At 37.3% G+C, this 19,344-nt stretch overlaps 2 protein-coding genes across 3 annotated transcripts; one reads left to right on the top strand and one right to left on the bottom strand.

Moving 5' to 3' along the window:
- Positions 1 to 58: 58 nt before the first annotated feature.
- On the bottom strand, positions 59 to 5,425 carry LOC140793067 (isocitrate dehydrogenase [NADP]-like). Of its 2 annotated transcripts, XM_073144421.1 has the most exons (17): positions 5,301 to 5,425; positions 5,168 to 5,223; positions 4,258 to 4,301; positions 3,957 to 4,066; positions 3,482 to 3,519; positions 3,292 to 3,369; positions 3,161 to 3,214; positions 2,985 to 3,086; positions 2,473 to 2,558; positions 2,284 to 2,387; positions 2,067 to 2,135; positions 1,864 to 1,979; positions 1,697 to 1,731; positions 1,387 to 1,529; positions 947 to 1,069; positions 746 to 857; positions 59 to 325 (listed from the first exon to the last, which is right to left on the bottom strand). In XM_073144421.1, exons 2-16 carry the CDS (start codon positions 5,214 to 5,216, stop codon positions 764 to 766), a joined length of 1,245 nt encoding a protein of 414 aa, XP_073000522.1. In that variant the 5' UTR covers positions 5,217 to 5,223; positions 5,301 to 5,425; the 3' UTR covers positions 59 to 325; positions 746 to 763. The 2 variants fall into 2 exon arrangements, with proteins under 2 accessions (XP_073000522.1, XP_073000521.1); XM_073144420.1 differs by having other exon boundaries at positions 5,168 to 5,356.
- Positions 5,426 to 7,381: 1,956 nt separating this feature from the next.
- On the top strand, positions 7,382 to 16,323 carry LOC140792279 (histone-lysine N-methyltransferase ATX4-like). The gene is made up of 23 exons (XM_073143167.1): positions 7,382 to 8,580; positions 8,702 to 8,757; positions 8,842 to 9,049; positions 9,628 to 9,741; positions 9,889 to 9,957; positions 10,053 to 10,118; positions 10,191 to 10,285; positions 10,373 to 10,465; positions 11,134 to 11,269; positions 11,538 to 11,616; positions 11,732 to 11,831; positions 11,982 to 12,106; positions 12,436 to 12,581; positions 12,745 to 12,849; positions 13,290 to 13,354; positions 13,600 to 13,798; positions 14,023 to 14,106; positions 14,202 to 14,258; positions 14,340 to 14,429; positions 14,548 to 14,634; positions 15,160 to 15,234; positions 15,332 to 15,432; positions 15,981 to 16,323. Exons 1-23 carry the CDS (start codon positions 7,672 to 7,674, stop codon positions 16,069 to 16,071), a joined length of 3,150 nt encoding a protein of 1,049 aa, XP_072999268.1. The 5' UTR covers positions 7,382 to 7,671; the 3' UTR covers positions 16,072 to 16,323.
- The last annotated feature ends 3,021 nt before the right edge of the window (positions 16,324 to 19,344 follow it).

Below are 19,344 nucleotides of genomic sequence, written 5' to 3'. Positions count from 1 at the left end.
TCCATAAATTTATCAATATAATTTGATACACAAAAAAAAATAGAAATAGAGCAGCCACTCTTTAACACAAATTTTATTATAAATATAAAATATAATATCAAATCTGAGGGCCCAAAAAAAATTTATTAAATATGCACAAGCATTGGTTACAGAACGCGCATTCTTATTCAAGATAATATATAGATAAAATCCAATAAAAACTATGAATAGTTTTATTCCCCAAATAATACACAGAATTCCTCTTTTCTTTTATCATCAAAGATCTGACGACTCCGCGTTTGGGGATGTTGGAGTCTTTCTCTCTGCACCTCCAACTTATTCAGATCTGCAATGTTATGTACACAGTCAGCAGAGAGCAAATACCGCAATGATCCTGAATCAAATGACAGCTTTCAAAGAACAGATCGTGAGAAGAGGTTGGTGAGAACTGTAGTTTATCTCAAAACTATTTTAGACCAACCTATTTAAGTAGGTTTTTCTTCCATTAACTATCATTTTCAATATTTCTCTCCCTCTCTCTCTCTCTCCCCTCTCCTCTCCTCTCATTCATTCACTGTTAAAAAAATATATACTTTAGTCATTTCACAAAATATCACCTAATTTATTGTTTTTTATATAATATCAACTGTTACCATGATACCATTAAACCGATATAACTAAACACCATAATTTTTTTAAATCCATTTAAGCTACCTTATTCAAAATTTTAGAAATAAGCTTAGCTAACCAGGTTTAGGAGATATACCACGTCTGATCGCAACTTTTACAACTTTGATTTTCTAAAGAGTCTTGCTCTTAGCTCCCCTGCGACAGCATCGATAAATTCTTCAGTGTTCAGGTAATGTTCTCGCTTAACCCTGCAGATGATAGTTGGAGTTATATTCTCACTTTAAATAAAAGACAAAATATATCGATCATCTAGAGAATTAGTGTCCTCTGTGAGTACTTGAATCCATGAATGAGGAGGGCAAGATCTTTGGTCATCTTTCCGGTCTCCACCACTCCTACACAAGAAGCTTCCAGTTTCCCGGTGAAATCAAGTAGTCTATCATTGCCATCAAGCTTTGCCCTGTTCAGGTATTTAACATAAGGGGATCAGTACCTTCAATATAAGGGATTCATTGAAGTCCCGATTCCTCGAAACATTTAACATAGACCAAATAATAGGACTCAAATGATTGCTATAGATCAATACGTTGAAACAGAATTAAGTCACGATATGAAGTTTACAAGCAACGATCAGGATGAACATAAAGGATCATAATATCACAAAATTCACTGTTTTCCACAATCAGAAAATTATGCATTGCACTACTGTGTTCATTTAGGCTCTGCCATGAAAGATTTATCTTTCTCACCCAAAAGAAATCGTTTATTTACACACACCTATGTGCAAGCCCTCTTGACCAAGCAAAGATTGAAGCAATGCTATTAGTACTAGTCTCTCCTCCCCTTTGGTGAACTCGGTAATGTCGCGTAACTGTACCATGTGCAGCTTCTGCTTCAATAGTTTTTCCATCAGGGCACACCTACAGAATACAAAATACAAGATATTTAGTGGCTACTGAATTCTTCTGTAACAGCTAAAGGTGTACCTGAAGCATCCTAATTTAATATACTAATTGTAGCAGCAATCTTATGTAACTGAGATAAATGAGGACAACAGGCATTGCAGATCAATCAAAGGTATACATACCAGCACTGATGTCATTAATCCAAGTGAACCGAAACCTACAGAAATAGAGAAAAATAAGGAGTGATTAACAAATGCACTGTAACAAGTAGTTTACCAACATCATTTTATAAACATGCTCACATTGTATGCAATATAAGATTTAGGTAATAAAAATTGAAAAAAAATACCTTGAGCTAAGAAATCACTCTGCACATCTCCATCATAGTTCTTGCAAGCCCACACATAACCACCTTCACTCTTTAAAGCATAGGCAACCATATCGTCAATAAGTCGATGTTCATACCTGCCCAAATCAAAACTCAAAAGCATGTTGACAAATAGACAATAGTGGAATAAATAACATAGTAATTATATAAGTCGAATAGTGCACCATATTCCTGCAGCCTCAAACTTGGCTTGCCATCCTGTTTCGTAAACCTCTTGGAATATGTCCTTGAACCTACAGTACAGAATTACATTGAAAATACAACGATTGTGGGAAATTTGAAGAATAAGTATATTTAGCTACATGGCACCAGATGAAATGGCTTAGTTTGCAGTAGATTGTGAGTTCGATGAATGGCGCTGAAACAAGAAAAACCACATACCTCCCGTCATACTTTTTGAGGATAGTATTTTTGGTGCTAAGATAAAGCGGCCACCTTTTTTGGTATGCAGTATTCATTGAAGAATCAGCAAAAGCACGAATAGACTTTACATGCAAAAAAATCCAAAGATAAATTTATAAAGGCTCTGATTCAGATTAAAAGATCATAAGTTTAGATGTTTGGCTATACCTCATCCGTATTATACATAGACAAGGCCACTCCACCAGCACCTTTAAAATTGAACACCTCTAACTCAACATTTTCTTCTTTTCCCTCTAAAAAAAACAGGACCACAAGAATGATTTATTGACAAACAAAATGTAATATAGCTACCAAAAAACAAGGAATCACAATCATTGTATTAATTCTTTCCTTGATTGATACAGTTGTTGCCCTAATTATTACTACATAGTGCAGCAGAAACATATACATAGGTCTCCTGGTTGGAGCTTGTGTGGCCCCTGCACCCCTAATCCACTAGCAAAATACCAAGTTGCAACTAGAGACACCTCAATTCCAGATGCAATCCCCCACCCCCCCCCCCCACCCCCACCCCAATTCCGTACAACTCTTATAATTAAATAAAGAAAAAAGATAGCCACTTAAGCATCAAGCACCTCTGCACCAGCCACCACAACAACTTATACTAGAAATTTGGATAACCATAAAAATGATTAATATCAAATTAAGAATTTACCTACCAAATACTAACTTAAGCTTTCCAGGCCCTTTAATAACAGTATCGGTTGCTCGGTACTGATCACCAAAAGCATGCCTTCCAATGCATATGGGCTTTGTCCATCCTGTAAGTACAAAAGATAATAAAAGATAGGGAATAAGAAGGTATTGCAAATATAGCATGTCCCTTCTCCACTACCTGTTACAAGTCGTGGAATGTTCTTGCAGATGATTGGTTCTCTGAAAACAGTTCCTGAAGGAGGAAAAATGTGAAAGAGCATAAAATGAATACTTTATGACCTGATAATCTAAAAGGTAAAGAAATTATACCATTCAAGATATTTCTTATTGTCCCATTCGGACTCTTCCACATGGATTTTAAATTAAATTCCTTCACGCGAGCTTCATCTGTTAACCATGATAGAAGAAACAGATCTAAATTCAGTCAAGAAGAATATCTGAAGTGCAATACTACAAACCATATATGTAAAAACACCTGTTCCCATCAGTTCAACTATACCTGGAGTAATAGTTGCACATTTTATTGCAACATTATATCTGCAAACGGAAGAAAATGAGTTTAAGGTTAGAAAACAATATAGCAACAACATAACGAAATAATCTAGGATACATGTCCAACCAATTAAGTGGCAAATCAAGAAATTAGATTAATATTATAAGGAAATAGCAGCCCTGACGCTGGATGCAAAGAGAAAGTCTTGTAACTAGCCATTTCAATGTGTATATCAGATAACATAACTTCCATTATAGCACTCATTAGCATTAACACTTAATAGAATGCAGCTGAGAGGATTACATAGAAAGATCGTCAAATTTTGCAATACCGATACATGGAGAAATAATCAAAAGAATTAAAGAATTATCATATCGCATATTGGTATAGATACAAAACACAGGATCTTCCAACAATAAAGAGAAAATGTAACCAGAAGAAAATTATAAAGACCAGAAATTTGATCAGATGATGTCCTCACTTAAGAGTAGCTTCTGCACTTTCTACTGTAACTCTGTCCTCTGTAGCATCACGATTAGGAAGACCTAGGTCAAAGTACTTTATGTCCAAGTCCAGGAAAGGGAAAATAAGCTGCAGCGTCATCAACTCTTGCATTTAGAAATTTGATACAATGAAACACATAACAAAGGAGAAATTTTGTCATATTATATTGAAATAAAAGAAATAAAAGAAATAAAAGAAAGGAGGAAATATCTACAAACAAGAAAAATGAAGCAAGAAAAGTTCTGGAAGTAGTTGCAAAGATAAAAGCCCTGATTCACCTTATCTTTGATAGATTTCCAAATAACTCGAGTCATTTCATCACCTGTGCCAAAGAACAAAAGAACAGATGCCAATAGCAGTTTAACAATGACACGAGCAATGAATATCAGATGAATACACAAATCAATGAAATGAACTAAAACACTATCTGAATTTTTGTAATTTAAAGGGAACATGACATAGCTCCAAAGTTTTCTGAGTGCCTAGAATATTTACTGCAGAGACCTTTAACAAATCTAACATGACATTTGTGACGACTGCTTAGGAATTCATTTTATCAGATCAGTTGTAGATAGATTTACTGTCAACAAAATCTCCTTTTGGCAAATCACTTTTCCCTTCCAAGATTATGTTGACATAGGCAAGGGGAGAATCAAAGGGAAGTTCCTCAGCAAGGTAGAATATCATCTCTATTCACAGTATCTAAATGACGTGCAATAGATTCACCGACAATAAACAAAGCTACAAAGAACGCAAAGACTTCTTTCAAAAGATTCGTACAGAAATCGTTCCTATTTGAATTGTATTGCCGTAATTTATTCTCCCCGACAGCAAGTAACATCATTGCACATCTGATCTATCGGGTCTAAATTTGAAACAAGCATCTTAATATCTATTTACTGAAACAAAGGTAACAGACGAAAGGTCTGAAGAATTCAAACAAAAAACAAAACGAAAAATAAAAGAAAATACAAGCTTTGACGGAGCTCTTAAAAACTTTTGATACACACATTGATAAGGCGAAGAAATTGATCATTTATATTACCGTACGAAGCACACACCAAAAAAAAAAAAAAATTGTTTAACGAACCACTTCGAAATCACACCCAATCTAAACCCAAATACGGCAATTAATTAGCATAAAAAAACTGCTGCGAGTCAGAGATCAAAACTAGGGGTTTTGCTCACCGTCCATCTCGACGATCGGATTCGCGACCTTGATCTTTTCGAACGCCATCTTCTTCCTGCCAGAGGAGATTAATCGGAGAAAATAAAATGAAAATTATTTTTTGGAACACAGAGAAGCAATAAAAGAGCGAACTTTTTTTCGAGCGTCCTCGAAGCGTCCGAGTTGGCCGACTTAAGAAGTTGAGACCCTTGTGTTTACTGCGGAGTCACGAAATTGCCACTGTCGATTGAGATTGCTTTGTTATTATAAAATATAATAAAACTCTGGACTTGTTTCGTAGTCAAAAGGATCGAAATTTGGAACTGTTCTCAAAACCGTGGGTTGCGTCGCACCGTCCATTATGCTATATTCTAGTTGGATACTCTTGATGGTTTTGGCTAAGATAAGCAGGGAATTTATTGCTGATTTACTGAATATTTGTGATTGACTATATAACTTAGCTAATAACCATCATTTACCTTGCCGGGGTTCGGCACCTCCTCCTTACTCTCCTCTATTGGAAATTTTCTTTGCTGCCGTCGCTCCCTCTTCTTCTCCCCTCTAGCTCATCTAGCTCTTTGAGAGTCCTTTCACTTCTTTTTTGTGCTCTCCTATTTTCTTTTTCTTTTTTTCTTCTTTCTTTCTTTCCTTGATATCGTCTCTCCCTCTGTTATTACCACTCTAAAAATGCTCACTCCACCCTAACCTCTCCTTGTCACCGTCTTTGCCTCTCCTCACCTCCGGTCCTTATTACTAGTGGTTGACCAACAACATAGTCAAAGGTAGAGTCTCAACTTCGCCGCCCTTTGTCTCAGGTGATTCGAGTTGAGTCGGTCCTAGGTTGCCAGAGACTTGCTTTATTATTGTGGATTGATCCTAATTTGATATTTTGCTAGTCGTCACTTTTTTATTGCCTACTCTATTCTCACTAGCATGCCACGTTCGCTAGAATTACTATGTCTCAATCATCAGTTCCACCATACTTACCTTGTGGCATTTCTTTGGATGTTCAACCTTGCTATCTCACCTTCCCTCTAATCCGGTGAGGGTTCATCTAAGGTGATCTTTTGTTGGCTCTTACATTGTTTTCGGCGACTTCAAAAATTTTATTTTTATACGAGCTATAAAGATACATTACTTTATAATGTGTTGATCGTAAATAAGTTGTAATTAGCTGACCGATGGTTCTTTATAATTTAGGTACGGTCTTAATTATATCTCGTGCACCCGTTGGGCTCGGTAGTGAGGCTTTATAAAATATCTTTTTTTATAGTTTATAAATCAAAATTATAACATCTTAAAATTAGTAAATTTATCACCCTATGGAAAAAAAAAACCATAATTTACACAGGCACAGGCACTTCATTCTTCCCTTCAAAGAATAAAAATGTGCATACTGTATTATTGTCTCTACTAATATGATATGTACCATTTTCTTATTAAAGTTGAGAAAATATATTGAATTAATTAAAATGAACGTTAAGATATTTAATATCAAATGTTAAAGTACTTAGTTGAATAAGAGAGTTCCGTGGCAAAATATTTTTTTAAAATGTAATAAGAAATAAGACGTCCTAAACTTGTAACATTGAAGAATAATACTTGGATTAAGAGCAACATAGAAGTGAGTGAGATTTAAATGTATATATTTAAAAAATAAAAAATAAAAACTATTTTCCATTTTTTATACGAGAGAGGAGAGAGAAAATATACATTAAAAAATTACATAAAAACTTAGAACTGCATTTTAGAATGCTGCTATAATATACCAAAACAAACAAAATCGCACGTCTAGATATATCAAACCAAATAGTTTATTTACATTTTTAAGATGCACATCTCTAGATATTGCAAATTAAAAATTAACAAAATATGTTTGAACATCTCTTTAATTTAATTTATACCTTAGTATTTAAAAAGAATAAGATTTAATAAATCGTAACCTAAAATTTAATTTTTGATATTGCATTCTTTTAAATAGATGATTAGTGTGGATGTGAAGTTTTTTCCGAGTCGAAATACGACTCGCTCTAAACCAATCACTCTTCCCTCCATCTCAGTTTCCGCTTCCCGCCATGGTGGATCCTTACGTACGCACGTATAGAAATAATTATATAATTATATATAGGACACAAGCATGTCGGACATCGTATTTTTCTAACGAAATAAGAGCAAAAAGAAAAAAAAAAAGAAAAGGAAAAAGAAAACCGATGCTGAAATCGTAACGCCATCCCGACCTCGTCTTTTTATCTCTCTCCTCGCGTTCGAAAATTTCGACTCCAACTTGGATTTGGAGCCAAAAGGAAGGAGGGAAGAACCGAAAGAGAAGAAATCGTGAATCCATCCAACTATTTCTTGCATCGAGTGACCAACCAGAGATCCCGAACGCCCCCCCGCTGTCTTAAATTCTCCTTCAACCACACGGAACCTCTCTTTTGCTTCGCCAATTAGGGGTTTCTCCACTCCCCGAACCCTTGATTTCTCTATCGGAATTAGGGTTTTCTCCCCTGAGAAGGCCCTAAGGATGATAATTAAGCGGAATCTGAGGTCCCAGATGCCGTCCCTGAAGCGCTGCAAGGCCGAGAACCCCTCCTTTCCCGGCGATGGCGATGAGGAAGTCTCCGGCGGTGAGGTGGGCCGGCGGAAGCGGCGGAAGGAGGAAGATGGAGTCTTTCCGATCGAGGTGCTCGAGGACGTCTCCGGCGCTGGGATTCCCCAGATCTCAGGAGAACTCCGGCAAGGTTTGGAGGTGGAGTCGTGTTTCACCGAGGTCTCGATCTGCCACAGAGAGGTGGAATTGATGTCGAGAGAGAAGGAGAAGCCTGTGGTGAGGACGTCGAGGGGGCGGGCGCAGGTTCTGCCTTCAAGGTTCAAGGACTCAGTCCTCATTGATGCCGGGAAGAAGGAGAAGCCCAAGTCGAAAGGTTCGGAGATAGGTTACCGCGATAAAGGAGATCTCGTGGGAGCTAAAGATCGGATCTATAGCCAAAAAGAGGCTACCTTTAGCGCACAATCTATTTCACACCCACAATTGTTCGCGGAAGAGGAGTGTTACGTGGCGTGCAGGGATCTAACAAGTGGGAAGAAGTGTTCGTTCTCCTGTAGTACCCTCACGTCGTTGAATGAGAGTGGGGTGGAGGAGAGCAATCCAAGTGCCGCGACAATTTTAGAAGAGGTGTGTGGTGATTTAAATACTGCGGCGGTGGAATGCAGGCCACGAAAGGAGAGTGTAGAAAGAAAAGAGGATTTCTTTTGGCCGGAGGATTTTGTTTTGGGCGACGTAGTTTGGGCGAAGTCGGGGAAGAAGTACCCAGCTTGGCCTGCGGTGGTGATTGATCCATTGCAACAAGCTCCTGAAGTAGTTCTGAATTCCTGCATTCCTGGTGCTACATGTGTGATGTTCTTTGGCTATTCTGGGAATGGAAATGAAAGGGTAATCACACATTGTGTTTGGATCTTCCTTTTCTGTTTCTCCTAATGTGCTCTTTTAGCCATTCAATTATATTTGTTCGCTTGGCTTTATCTGACCCTGGAGTCAATTTGTCTCTGAGCAGGATTATGCATGGGTGAAGCAAGGGATGCTTTTTCCTTTCATAGATTATCTGGACAGGTATGTACTACGAATCTTATATAGAAGAGCTAATTTTACTATGGGTTCTAAGATTATTTACTCAGTTTATTTTATTTTATTCAGGTTTCAGGGCCAGCAGTTGTATAAGACCAAGCCTAGCAAATTCAGGATGGCCATAGAAGAGGCTTTCTTAGCTGCACATGACGTTTTAGATATTCAACTGGATGGAACGGACACAGCTGCACAGCCTGCATACAATCAGTCTGCTCATAGGGGCTTGCAGGAGGTCACTGATTCAAACCACGAGCAGGAATGCCAATCAGATACACAGGCAAGAAGCTAGTTACTCTGGCTATCAATGCAACATCTCATCAATAATTTATTGGTAAAACACTGTAGGAATAAAGTTTTGGCTTTCTAAGACATAAGAATACTTATGATGGCTTTGGCTCATCACTATAACTGAGCAAAGTGTAGTTCCATTAAAAAAAAAATCATATTGAAAGCTTACAGCATATCTTCATAAAAGTTCACTTCCTGGCCATCTTGGTATCTCTCACAAATTGACCATTTTGAGTTTGTTTAAACTGATTTTCCATTAGGATAGTTGAATCATTTCTCCTATTGCCTAAATGCCTGACTGAGCACCTGACGATGGGCAGTTGAATCATTTTTCCTATTAGGATAATTCTCTGGGCAATACATATAAGTATCTCAATGGACCTCTCTATTGTTGCACCTATTACCCCATATATGCATAATCTGAAGTTCTAAAGGCAACTAATTTCTGCTGAGATCTGTCATCTGTGGCTTTAATTGTATCATGGAGTCATAAATCTAAATGGTGTTATGATTTAGGAGGCTTGTTTTTGCCAGCTCAATGGGTTTACCAGTTTCAATTCTTTGTAGGCTGTAAGCAAATCAGAACTCCATTGTGAAAGTTGTGGGATGAGTCTTCCACCCAAGTATGCAAAGAAAAGGAAGCATGAGTCTGAACAACTACTGTGCAAACATTGTGATAAGGTTTGTACCTTACTTTCATGATCTATGTTGGTGGTTGCTTCAGATTGGTTCTTTTCAATATTCTTGTAGGGCTTCTGGAGTTTGTTAGACATAATCTTTGTACAAATTAGTAGGTTTTCACAACTTTGTAGCTTGCCATCTTTGCAGCTATTAAAATCGAAGCAATATTGTGGTATATGTAAGAAAATCTGGCATCATACTGACGGTGGAAATTGGGTAAGAAGATCTGTATAACATGCAATTTCTTAAGACCGGATGCTCCTCTTGAATGATACTAGTAATAATACTAACATATATGCATTTTAAATCAGGTTTGTTGTGATGGATGCCAAGTTTGGGTTCATGTAGAATGTGACAAAACGTGCAGTAACATAGAGGTCTCACTTTGTTTGTTGTTTTCTTTTTCCTTATTGGTTTGCCTATTACTGATTGGAGATTTTATGTTGAAGGATTTGGAAGAGATTGATTATTTCTGCCCTGATTGCAAAGCAAAATCCAAGAAAGTGTCGAAAGCCGTAAAGAAAAATTTGCCTGGCAGCACACAGTTAGTTACCTCTCATTTACCTTATTCTGGAATATCTTGGAAATAGTATGTCTAGATAATGCTAAGAAGCTAAATGTTTTTTCACAGATGCAGTAGCAGCAATTTGCAGGAGGGATTGGCCAGTGAAATACCTGTTTGGTGTAATGGCATGGAAGCATTATATTTATCCAAGGAGCACGTGTAAGCATTAAAAGTTGGGATTTTCTCTTTAGTGCTGATCTTGCACTGTTCAATTCTAAGTTGACTGTTTCAACCTTATAGTATCAAGTGAAATATTTTTCAGCAGGTTGCTCCATGTCCTTTGATTTGCAATTTAGGGTGTCATAATCATATTGACCTGATCGGTGTTTGTATTGCTAGATTGTGTATTATTTTGTATAATTACTATCTTTTCCATAACACTTGAAACTTATGTAAACATGTATATAATCTGACCTCATTATTTAAGTAATAATGCCTTGAATTAACATATGCAGTTAGATTTCTAACTACAAAAGTTAGATAGTTATATCATTTAGTTTTTAAAGTCTACCACTTGTAGAAATATCGGTGATCATATTGATATTAGTCCATTTTCGGTTCTATTACTTCCTTGTCACATTGTGTTTATTTCTAGTTCTAACTTCCAACAATCTGTTGGGCAATCACTTGGCCATTCTAAAGGATGTGGCTCTAAGGTCTTGCTGTTGAATCTTTCTAGTGAGACAAAAGTCACAAAACTTGACTAATTTTAGTGACCAATGACTGCATTTCTAACTGTTGATATATCAGAATTTACATGCTCAAATTCTCAAATTCTCAACTTCAAATTTTACTTCCTTATCTGAATTTGGCGCTTTCTCTTGCAGTGTTTTATGTAGCTGCAGCTCTTGCAAGAAGCGGAAGCAAACACTTAGTGAGTGGGAGAGGCATACTGGTTCCAGAAAGAAAAAATGGAAGATTAGTGTTAAAGTCAAAAGCACCATGCAACCACTATGGAAACTGGTACTTCACAGAATCTTGGTTTATTTTTCGCTTGTTTTATCTCCTGCAGCTTGCTAGGTCATCCCTGGCTTCTTACCTATATACTATAAGTTAACCCCTATTTCTTGAGACTGATTAAATATTGTTCAGACTCTCTGTACAATTGTGTCTCTGAGATCTGTTGCCATCAGTTTTGTAGAGTTAAATGATTACTGTGTGAAACTAAGAATATTCTTTTGGATGAGGATCTAATATATATATATGAATATCTTCTTCTATGGACCTGCAGCTGGAAAATTCTTTCGATGGAAATATTAAATATGCATCTGTCAAAACAAGGAAAGAAAAGCTATTAGAAATACTGCAAGGTAGAATGTTGTTTATCATTTGAGTTGGCTACTTATGCCTCTGTCATTGCAAACTTTATGCCTCCACAGCAAGCTTATTAAGTGAGCTGGGTGTGTTTGTGGTTTCATCTAGCAGAAACTTATGATCCACTATATGCTAAATGGACAACTGAACGTTGTGCTGTTTGTCGCTGGGTTGAAGATTGGGAATATAATAAAATCATCATCTGCAACAGGTACTTTGTGCTTTCTTCATTTGGGTCCTTTGCCTTTCTGTCACCAAGTTTTTTCATTAGGCACAATTGCACTTGGTGCCAGAAGGTCAACGAAATATTTTCAATGAGATAACTCTTGCACCTAGTTTAATTTTTCTATACCTTTTCCAGATGCCAAGTAGCTGTCCACCAAGAATGCTATGGAGCGCAAAACATACAGGATTTTACCTCATGGGTTTGCAGAGCATGTGAAGCCCCTCAACATAAACGGGAGTGTTGCCTATGCCCTGTAAAAGGTTCTTTTCTTACTATGAGAACTATTTAATCATTACCCTATTTGAAGAATGTCCTGCTGATTGGGTGGTGGAGGAATAATTTATATTTCATTCAATAAAAAAGTGAACTGTTTTAATTATTTTGTTAATTTTTGAAAATCACTTTGCAAAATCTATCAAAGAAAATTTACTTTGAAATTTCTTCTGTCAGCTGTTATCTTTTATTTGATGAATCTGTCATGTTTTCTTCCATGAGCTGATGTTTAGGAAGAAAACTGTATCTGCTACAAGTTAGTCTATTAATTAGTGGCTTCGTATGGGACTTACTGAATCTGCTGGGTTTTCAATAGGGGGTGCTCTGAAGCCAACAGATGTTGACACACTGTGGGTTCATATAACATGCGCTTGGTTTCAACCTGAAGTAACTTTTCCTAGGGACGAGAGAATGGAACCTGCAGGAAATATATTGAATATTCCTTTAGAGTCTTTTAAAAAGGTTAACATTCTCAGATTTTTCTTATGATATTATCTTTTCCCAGAATAGATTGTGCGATCTTACTGCAAATCTTGTTCAACAGCTGCGCTGGTTTAATTCTAGAACAATTGACATTATTGAAACTAATATAATTATTTTCTCCATTTTGTTGCTTTGGCTACAGATTTGTGTGATATGCAAGCAGGTGCATGGTGCCTGTGCACAATGCTGCAAGTGTTCCACTTATTATCATGCAACCTGTGCATCAAGAGCAGGATACTGCATGGAGGTACATATTGATCAGGATAATACCTTTTTTTCTTGGAATCATGCTTATGGGGGTAAAGGGTACTTTTTATCATTGAATGTAATGAACATTAAGGATGACATAGTTATTGGATGTGCTTTATGAGCTATAGATTGGTGATCTGCTAACCAATTTTTACTTGTATTTGTCTTTGTGAATTATCCCCCAGGAAATTGCATAAGATAGTATCTATAATCAATTGCATTTTGTTCAACATGTTTTGTGTAAACATCAATTGTACCTATGCACATTGTACTTCTGTCGTACAATCATGGTTAAACTTCTTTTCATAGCAATTGTGATTTAGACCATCAAGTTTTGTGTTGGTGTTCTGCTTTATTTTATCTGTGTTCTGTGCCCTCTTTTAATCTAAATTAGTGAAAAGAGATGATTACATTTTGACACATCTTCCGTTATTGCAGTTACAGTGCTTGGAAAGTAATGGCAGTCAGATTATAAAAATGGTTTCATATTGCGCACATCATAGGTATACATCTTATAAAAGATCTGCTACATTTCCCTTTCTCTGTCTGCCATTTGGTCTTTCTTGTCCTTTTGTTAGGCGTCATGAAATGTTAAGCACCTTTTCAGGCTTATTGTCATTTCATTTTTAAGTTCCATCTTCCAACATATGGTCATGATGTCATACAAAACCTGTAGCTTAAACCAGAAATCCTGTATCCCTTACACTTCGACAAGATAGAATTGATTTCATTTCTTATTTATGTGCAGATCTCCAAACCCAGATAATGTTCTAATTTTACATACCCCTACTGGAGTTTTCTCTACAAAAAATTTGCTCCAGAATAATGAGAAACAGAATGTTTCAAGGCTTATCAGGAAAGACGTTCCCCATGAGGCAATATTACCTGCTATACACCCTGACTCCTCAGCTATGAGATGCCTGATTTACAATAAGATGGAAACGAAGGTACATTTATAATTTTTCTCTTTTTCAGGTGTTAGTGAAGGCATGTACCATGTGTAGGAAAGAAATACAGCTACTATTTTCCAATTTGCCGTTTTTGCTGCATCTCATTTGTTTGGACGGTGATTTTGCATGTTCCTTCTTTGTGGATCAACATGTTGGCTCTCTTTGTATAACACCATGGAGCTCTTTCTAGTTATTCTTACATTTATTATCTACTATTTCAGAAGAAGGAAGAGGCTATTCTCCACCGCTTAATGGGGTGTCGCCATCATTCTTTTGATACAATTGGAAGCTTGAATACAACTTCAGTATGTCTTTCACTTGATTGGGCATATTAGTCTTTCTATTCAGAATACTTTGGTCTTAATTTTTTTTATAATATTTCTAACTCATTGTTTAACAGGATGAGAGGGACCCTGGATCATTTTCTACATTCAGAGAACGTCTTTACTACTTACAGGTAAATTACTATCTCATCGGTCTCTTTCATTATAACTGGTGTTGAACATTCATTAATGCTATGTTGTAATCATGCTTCCAGAAAACTGAAAGGTGTAGAGTCTGTTTTGGTAAGTCTGGAATACATGGATGGGGCCTCTTTGCTCGTAGAAACATTCAGGAAGGAGAAATGGTATTATTCAGTTTTAATTACATCAATCCTCCAATTTTGCCTGTTTTAGCTGTCAATCTTACTTCTCTTGGCTCCAGATATTACAGTTTGTCAGCTTCTAACAAAGGTATATCATCAGGTAATTGAATATCGTGGGGAGCAAGTCCGGCGCAGTGTTGCTGATCTAAGGGAAGCCCGCTATAGGTTGGAGAAAAAGGATTGTTATGTGAGTAGCATTCTCCATCTGGTCTTTCAATTTTTCTTCTCCCTTTGCATGACATGCTCTTTTTTCCTCTTTCTCCATAATGCGAGATAACAAAATGCATAAAATCTTCAGTTTGCTTTCTTTTTGGTACGCATACTTCTCTTTTCAAGCAAAAGGTTGAACAATATATATTTTCTTTTGCTGTAGCCTTAAAAATACATGCCAAGTAAAAATTTCATGTGCTTTAGGTTTCTTTCTCTTGTGTTCCAGGTTATTTGCACCTCGCTAATTATTTTGTGAATCTATTTCTTAAAAACTTGAGCTTTTTTTCGTGGCTCTTTTAAAAAAAAAAATATTAAGCTGATCAATGACCTCAAGAATCTGCAAGTACCTATATAATCAAGCCATTGTTGGGTACTGGATAGGCAATAATACATGGTGCAGAGATATCTTTCTTTTGAATGCTTTTTGTGAATTACTAGATATCAATTTGATTTACTACTGTGAATTCTTGTAGAAATATTAATTTGCATGTCTACATTGCAGCTCTTCAAAATTAGTGAAGATGTAGTGATTGATGCTACAGAGAGAGGAAATATAGCACGCCTAATTAACCACTCGGTAAGCCATCACTATTTTACTTCATTTCCTGAATCAAATATCACAATATGACAGAATTCAGTCATTCACATTCTGAAGTCAAGTGTTCTTGATGCAGTGTATGCCGAACTGTTATGCAAGAATTATGACCGTTGGTGATGATAAGAGCCGGATTGTACTTATTGCTAAAAGAGATGTCTCTGTAGGCGAAGAATTAACGTATTGCCACTTAACTATCACTGATTTCTCTTATTTCATACATACAGTTAAAACCCTCACTGTTCCCTCAAAAGGATTTTTATTTTAAGTTTTTTGATGAGGTTAATTTATTCTAGAAGCTAGCTATCCTGAAATTATATCATATCCAATTAAACTTTAATCTGAACTTTCCTACATCTAGCATGCATTTCTAAACAAATTGGCATTTCAGATAAATAAGATACTAATATTATATTAAAGTCCTCTTGGCTTTTTTTTTGTGCTATTTGTTGAATTATATTTTTATGTAAATTTGCCTTTACAATTGTGATAGTTATGGATGAGACATGGTCCAAATTTTTTATCAGGAAATATTCCAACTGTCATGTTATTAAAACATTGCATTTAACACCAAATTGTGTTTTGAGTTAAAAGATTTGTTTTGTTTACTGCTGCTGTTCTGAGAATCTGCCAGTTCATCCTAAGATTGTTAGGCCAATCTGATTGAGTGATTGTGTGCATAACCTGTCTCAATCTTACGCCAATCCTTAATCTCCTACTTGGTGCAGGTACAATTACTTGTTCGATCCTGATGAAGCCGAGGACTGCAAAGTTCCCTGCCTCTGTGGAGCTCCAAACTGCCGTGGATATATGAACTAAATGTACATATTTTACCAATTTACCTCTCATTTTTCTTTTCCCTTGAATGGGTATTCTTTCCTCTTTCATTGAGTTCTTTTGTTCACCTTTTCTCTTTGCCCCCATTGATGAGCTTGTATTTTATCACATTTAATCGATAACTCAAACTAAAATTAAGTTTGAGATTACGTACTGCATCCACAAGGTTGCAATGGTTGTAAGTCGTGTAATGGTTCATTAACTTTAGTGGTCTCAATGGTGCATCCCTGTTCATTTTTTTTCTCTCAATGGTTTGCAGGAATTTCCTGCAGCTGGGGAAACTTAATAGTATTCAAATGTAATTTGGTAAATTTCGGTGCTTAAAATCCCTGGCTGATAATCTTGTCCTAGTAACACCCTACGTTTCCATTATTTTTATAGTACTATCTTGTCTTTGAGTAATTTGTGATCCAACCCCTCAATTTTTCTTATATTTTTCATCTAATACTCTGATTTAATTTAACCTAATCATTTTTAAACAGAAGTATATTAGCAAAAAAAATTCTTTTAGAATTCTAAGGATAATTTTTGAAATATCTAAATTACTTTTTCTTCTTTCCTTCTCCATTTTGTTTTAAAGGTTAATAACAAATATTCCTTGTTATGCCCTCTTTCCTATTTCAACAGGGTATGAGTTCGATTTGGGAAAAGAGATTAGACTATGGTTTGAAAAATAAAGGAGAGGTCTTCATTTGGCTGTGCATGGTAGGATGATTAGATTGAGAAACATGTTTTTGTGGGAGTAATCTAGGGTGAAATATGGCTCATAAATAGTTTGATTAATGCGGGTCTAAGTAAGAAAAAGAGAGGATATTTTAATAATTTAATCAGTCGAATTATATATGTAAACCAGTGTTAATGCCAGATAGTGGAAGTAACAATAGGCGTTGGGTTAAAAATATAGAGAAAAAGAGGGGTAAGTTCATAAAATCTTTAAAGACGGTACTTAATCAGAAAATGATAAAAATGTTGGGTAACATTTGAAAATTTCCTATAAGACTAAGGCGTCTCGGTCTCGGAATGGATTCGAATCCGAGTCCGAGTCCGAGTCCGAGTCCGAGTCTTGTATTATCTAAAATCTAACCTAGTCGTCAGATATAAATGCAACACACGGGCGTCTATAAGACTATAACCTCATCGACATTTCCCAATTTCCGCCCACCACTAACTCCTCCCTCAATTCTTTGCCCCGTGCTCGATCTGCTTCCGAGAAAAGGATTCATGGCAGCGAAGCGTAAACGCGTCGAAGAGTCTTCATCTTCTTCCATCAAGGAGAAGTACATCAAGCCCAACGCCGACGACCACCGGCCGCGGCAAGATCTTCCGATGGAAGACGCCTTCGGCTCCGAGACCGGCGGATCCGCGAGAGTCGCCGAGGGTAAGGACTGGAAGCTTTGGGTTCTCTTCAACCGGTGGGGCTTCTCGACCAAGAATGGATCGGTTTCGTGGGGCCCCCGGGCGGCGCCGGGACCACAGTCGTGGCGGTGCGCGAGGAAGGCCGAAGGATGTTCGGGTTACAGCTCTGGCCGTGCAGAAGCCCAAGTTGTGCCGTGAGTTGAGGAAGATGACACTTCCAAGGGGATGTTGTTCGTTTTCTTGTGCTTCTAATTTTGGTTCCAGGAGAGATCTATTGTTGAATCAAAAAGAGCAATTTGAAGAACAAAAATAAAAGACTCTGGGAATTGGAGTTGGAATATATCTCTTGATGTGTTGGATTTACCACTATGCTCGTCTCGTATCAGATTTGATGGACTTTTTGTATTTACATCTAAAATATTCAATAAAAATATCCTTTTAATAAAATATAGGGTCTTTTTTTAAGAAAAATTACAAGGTATGGTTTAAACTAAAAAAGTCCATACTGTAAGGGTTCTTTGTGCAAATTTCCCAGGAGGAACAAAATAAAGCGCGAAACAAGACTCTTTTATTATTCCTCTGCTTATATCACCCAGTTGTCCTCTCTCTCTCTCTCTCTCTCTCTCTCTCTCTCTTCTCTCTCTTCCCCAACAAACGAGTAGAATATGAATCAAGAGAAGAAAGAGATGGATTCGAAGGGCAAGGAGGTAAACCCAGTCCTCCTCCCCCGCGTCCTCCCGGGCTGGGTCCAATCCCTAGTTGAAGACCTCGACGGCATCAAACTCCGCTTCCTGATCGCCAAAACCCTAACCTCCACCGATCTGGACCGCCACCTCTTCCTCCCCGACAGCTTCGTCGACTTCCACCTCATCCCCGCGCTCTGCCCTCTCGAAAGGATGGCTACCGGCCTCCACGACGGCCCCCGTGACCGGTCGATGTCGTTCACGATCGAAGGGGAGGAAAAGCAAGAGGAGGAAAAGGCGGTGAAGAAGACGAGGAGGGAGGCGGCGAAGCAGATGGATGGGATGGAGGTGCCGGTGTACTCGTGGCGGTCATCGCCCAATTGCTTCAAGCTTCGTCTCGTGAGGTGGGAGCGGTTCGACAAGACGGTGCTCTTTGGGGTGGAGTTGGGGGAGTTTTTGAGGTGGAGTGGGTTTGGGGAGATGGATGAGATGGAGATATGGGGGTTTAGGGAAGGAAAAGAGAAGAGATTGTGCTTGGTGATATGTGAAAAGCTTATATGAGTTAACCCTATGATAGAATTCAACATAGGATTATTCTTTCATTTGCTTTAGGGTTTATAGGGAGATTAATGCATGTATCTGGGGCAATTCTTGATTTTGAAAAGCATTATATATATTTCCTTAATATGATACCTTCTCTCTCTCTCTCTCTCTCTCTCTCTCTCTCCCTCTCTCTCTCACGCATAAAAGAAGCAAACATCTACAAGAATCTGAGTCAGTTCTATAAACATTTCATCGATTACTCCATGTCTAAGTTTAAGAGTGGATATAACTCTCCTGGATGTCAGAGAAGGTACCACGAACAAAAGGCCAGGTGAAATATTAAATATGATAAAAATAAAAGAAAAGAAAGGAAAAGAAAGGACAACTTATTTAATTGTGCTTAGTGCCACAACCAGTGGTCTCCCTCCGTTGCCTCCATGTGAAATTGAATCAAATCTGGACATGATTTAGTTAATAAGATCAGACAGCTAGGAGGAACAAACTGGTAAGAGAGTTCTCTGACCCTATTATCCACCAAAATTCTGTCAATGCTAGCTTCCTTTAGGCCATTGTATACTAGGACAAGTATATCACAGATAGCTGATGCAAGAAATCTGCAGGAAGAAGAAGAAGAAAAAAAAAACAGGGGCATGCCTACTGCTTATTTGCAACG

Source organism: Typha latifolia, chromosome 7, assembly GCF_019914945.1.
Source record: "Typha latifolia isolate L0001 chromosome 7, TyphaL0001v2, whole genome shotgun sequence".
In the NCBI taxonomy this organism is placed as follows: Eukaryota; Viridiplantae; Streptophyta; class Magnoliopsida; order Poales; family Typhaceae; genus Typha; species Typha latifolia.
The sequence above is the reverse complement of the archived record's forward strand: the minus strand, read 5'-3'. Positions and strand labels throughout refer to the sequence as shown.

What these genes read in the sequence shown, in the direction of transcription:
- LOC140793067 (XM_073144421.1), bottom strand. Translation starts at nt 5,216, where the DNA reads ATGGCGTTCGAAAAGATCAAGGTCGCGAATCCGATCGTCGAGATGGAC. An exon ending in CATTCCACGACTTGTAACAG is followed by an intron (nt 3,087 to 3,160) that starts GTAGTGGAGAAG and finishes TTGTACTTACAG; the next exon opens with GATGGACAAAGCCCATATGC. An exon ending in CTATGTATAATACGGATGAG is followed by an intron (nt 2,388 to 2,472) that starts GTATAGCCAAAC and finishes TTGCATGTAAAG; the next exon opens with TCTATTCGTGCTTTTGCTGA.
- LOC140792279 (XM_073143167.1), top strand. Translation starts at nt 7,672, where the DNA reads ATGATAATTAAGCGGAATCTGAGGTCCCAGATGCCGTCCCTGAAGCGC. An exon ending in GCTATTAGAAATACTGCAAG is followed by an intron (nt 11,617 to 11,731) that starts GTAGAATGTTGT and finishes TTCATCTAGCAG; the next exon opens with AAACTTATGATCCACTATAT. An exon ending in TCATATTGCGCACATCATAG is followed by an intron (nt 13,355 to 13,599) that starts GTATACATCTTA and finishes ATTTATGTGCAG; the next exon opens with ATCTCCAAACCCAGATAATG.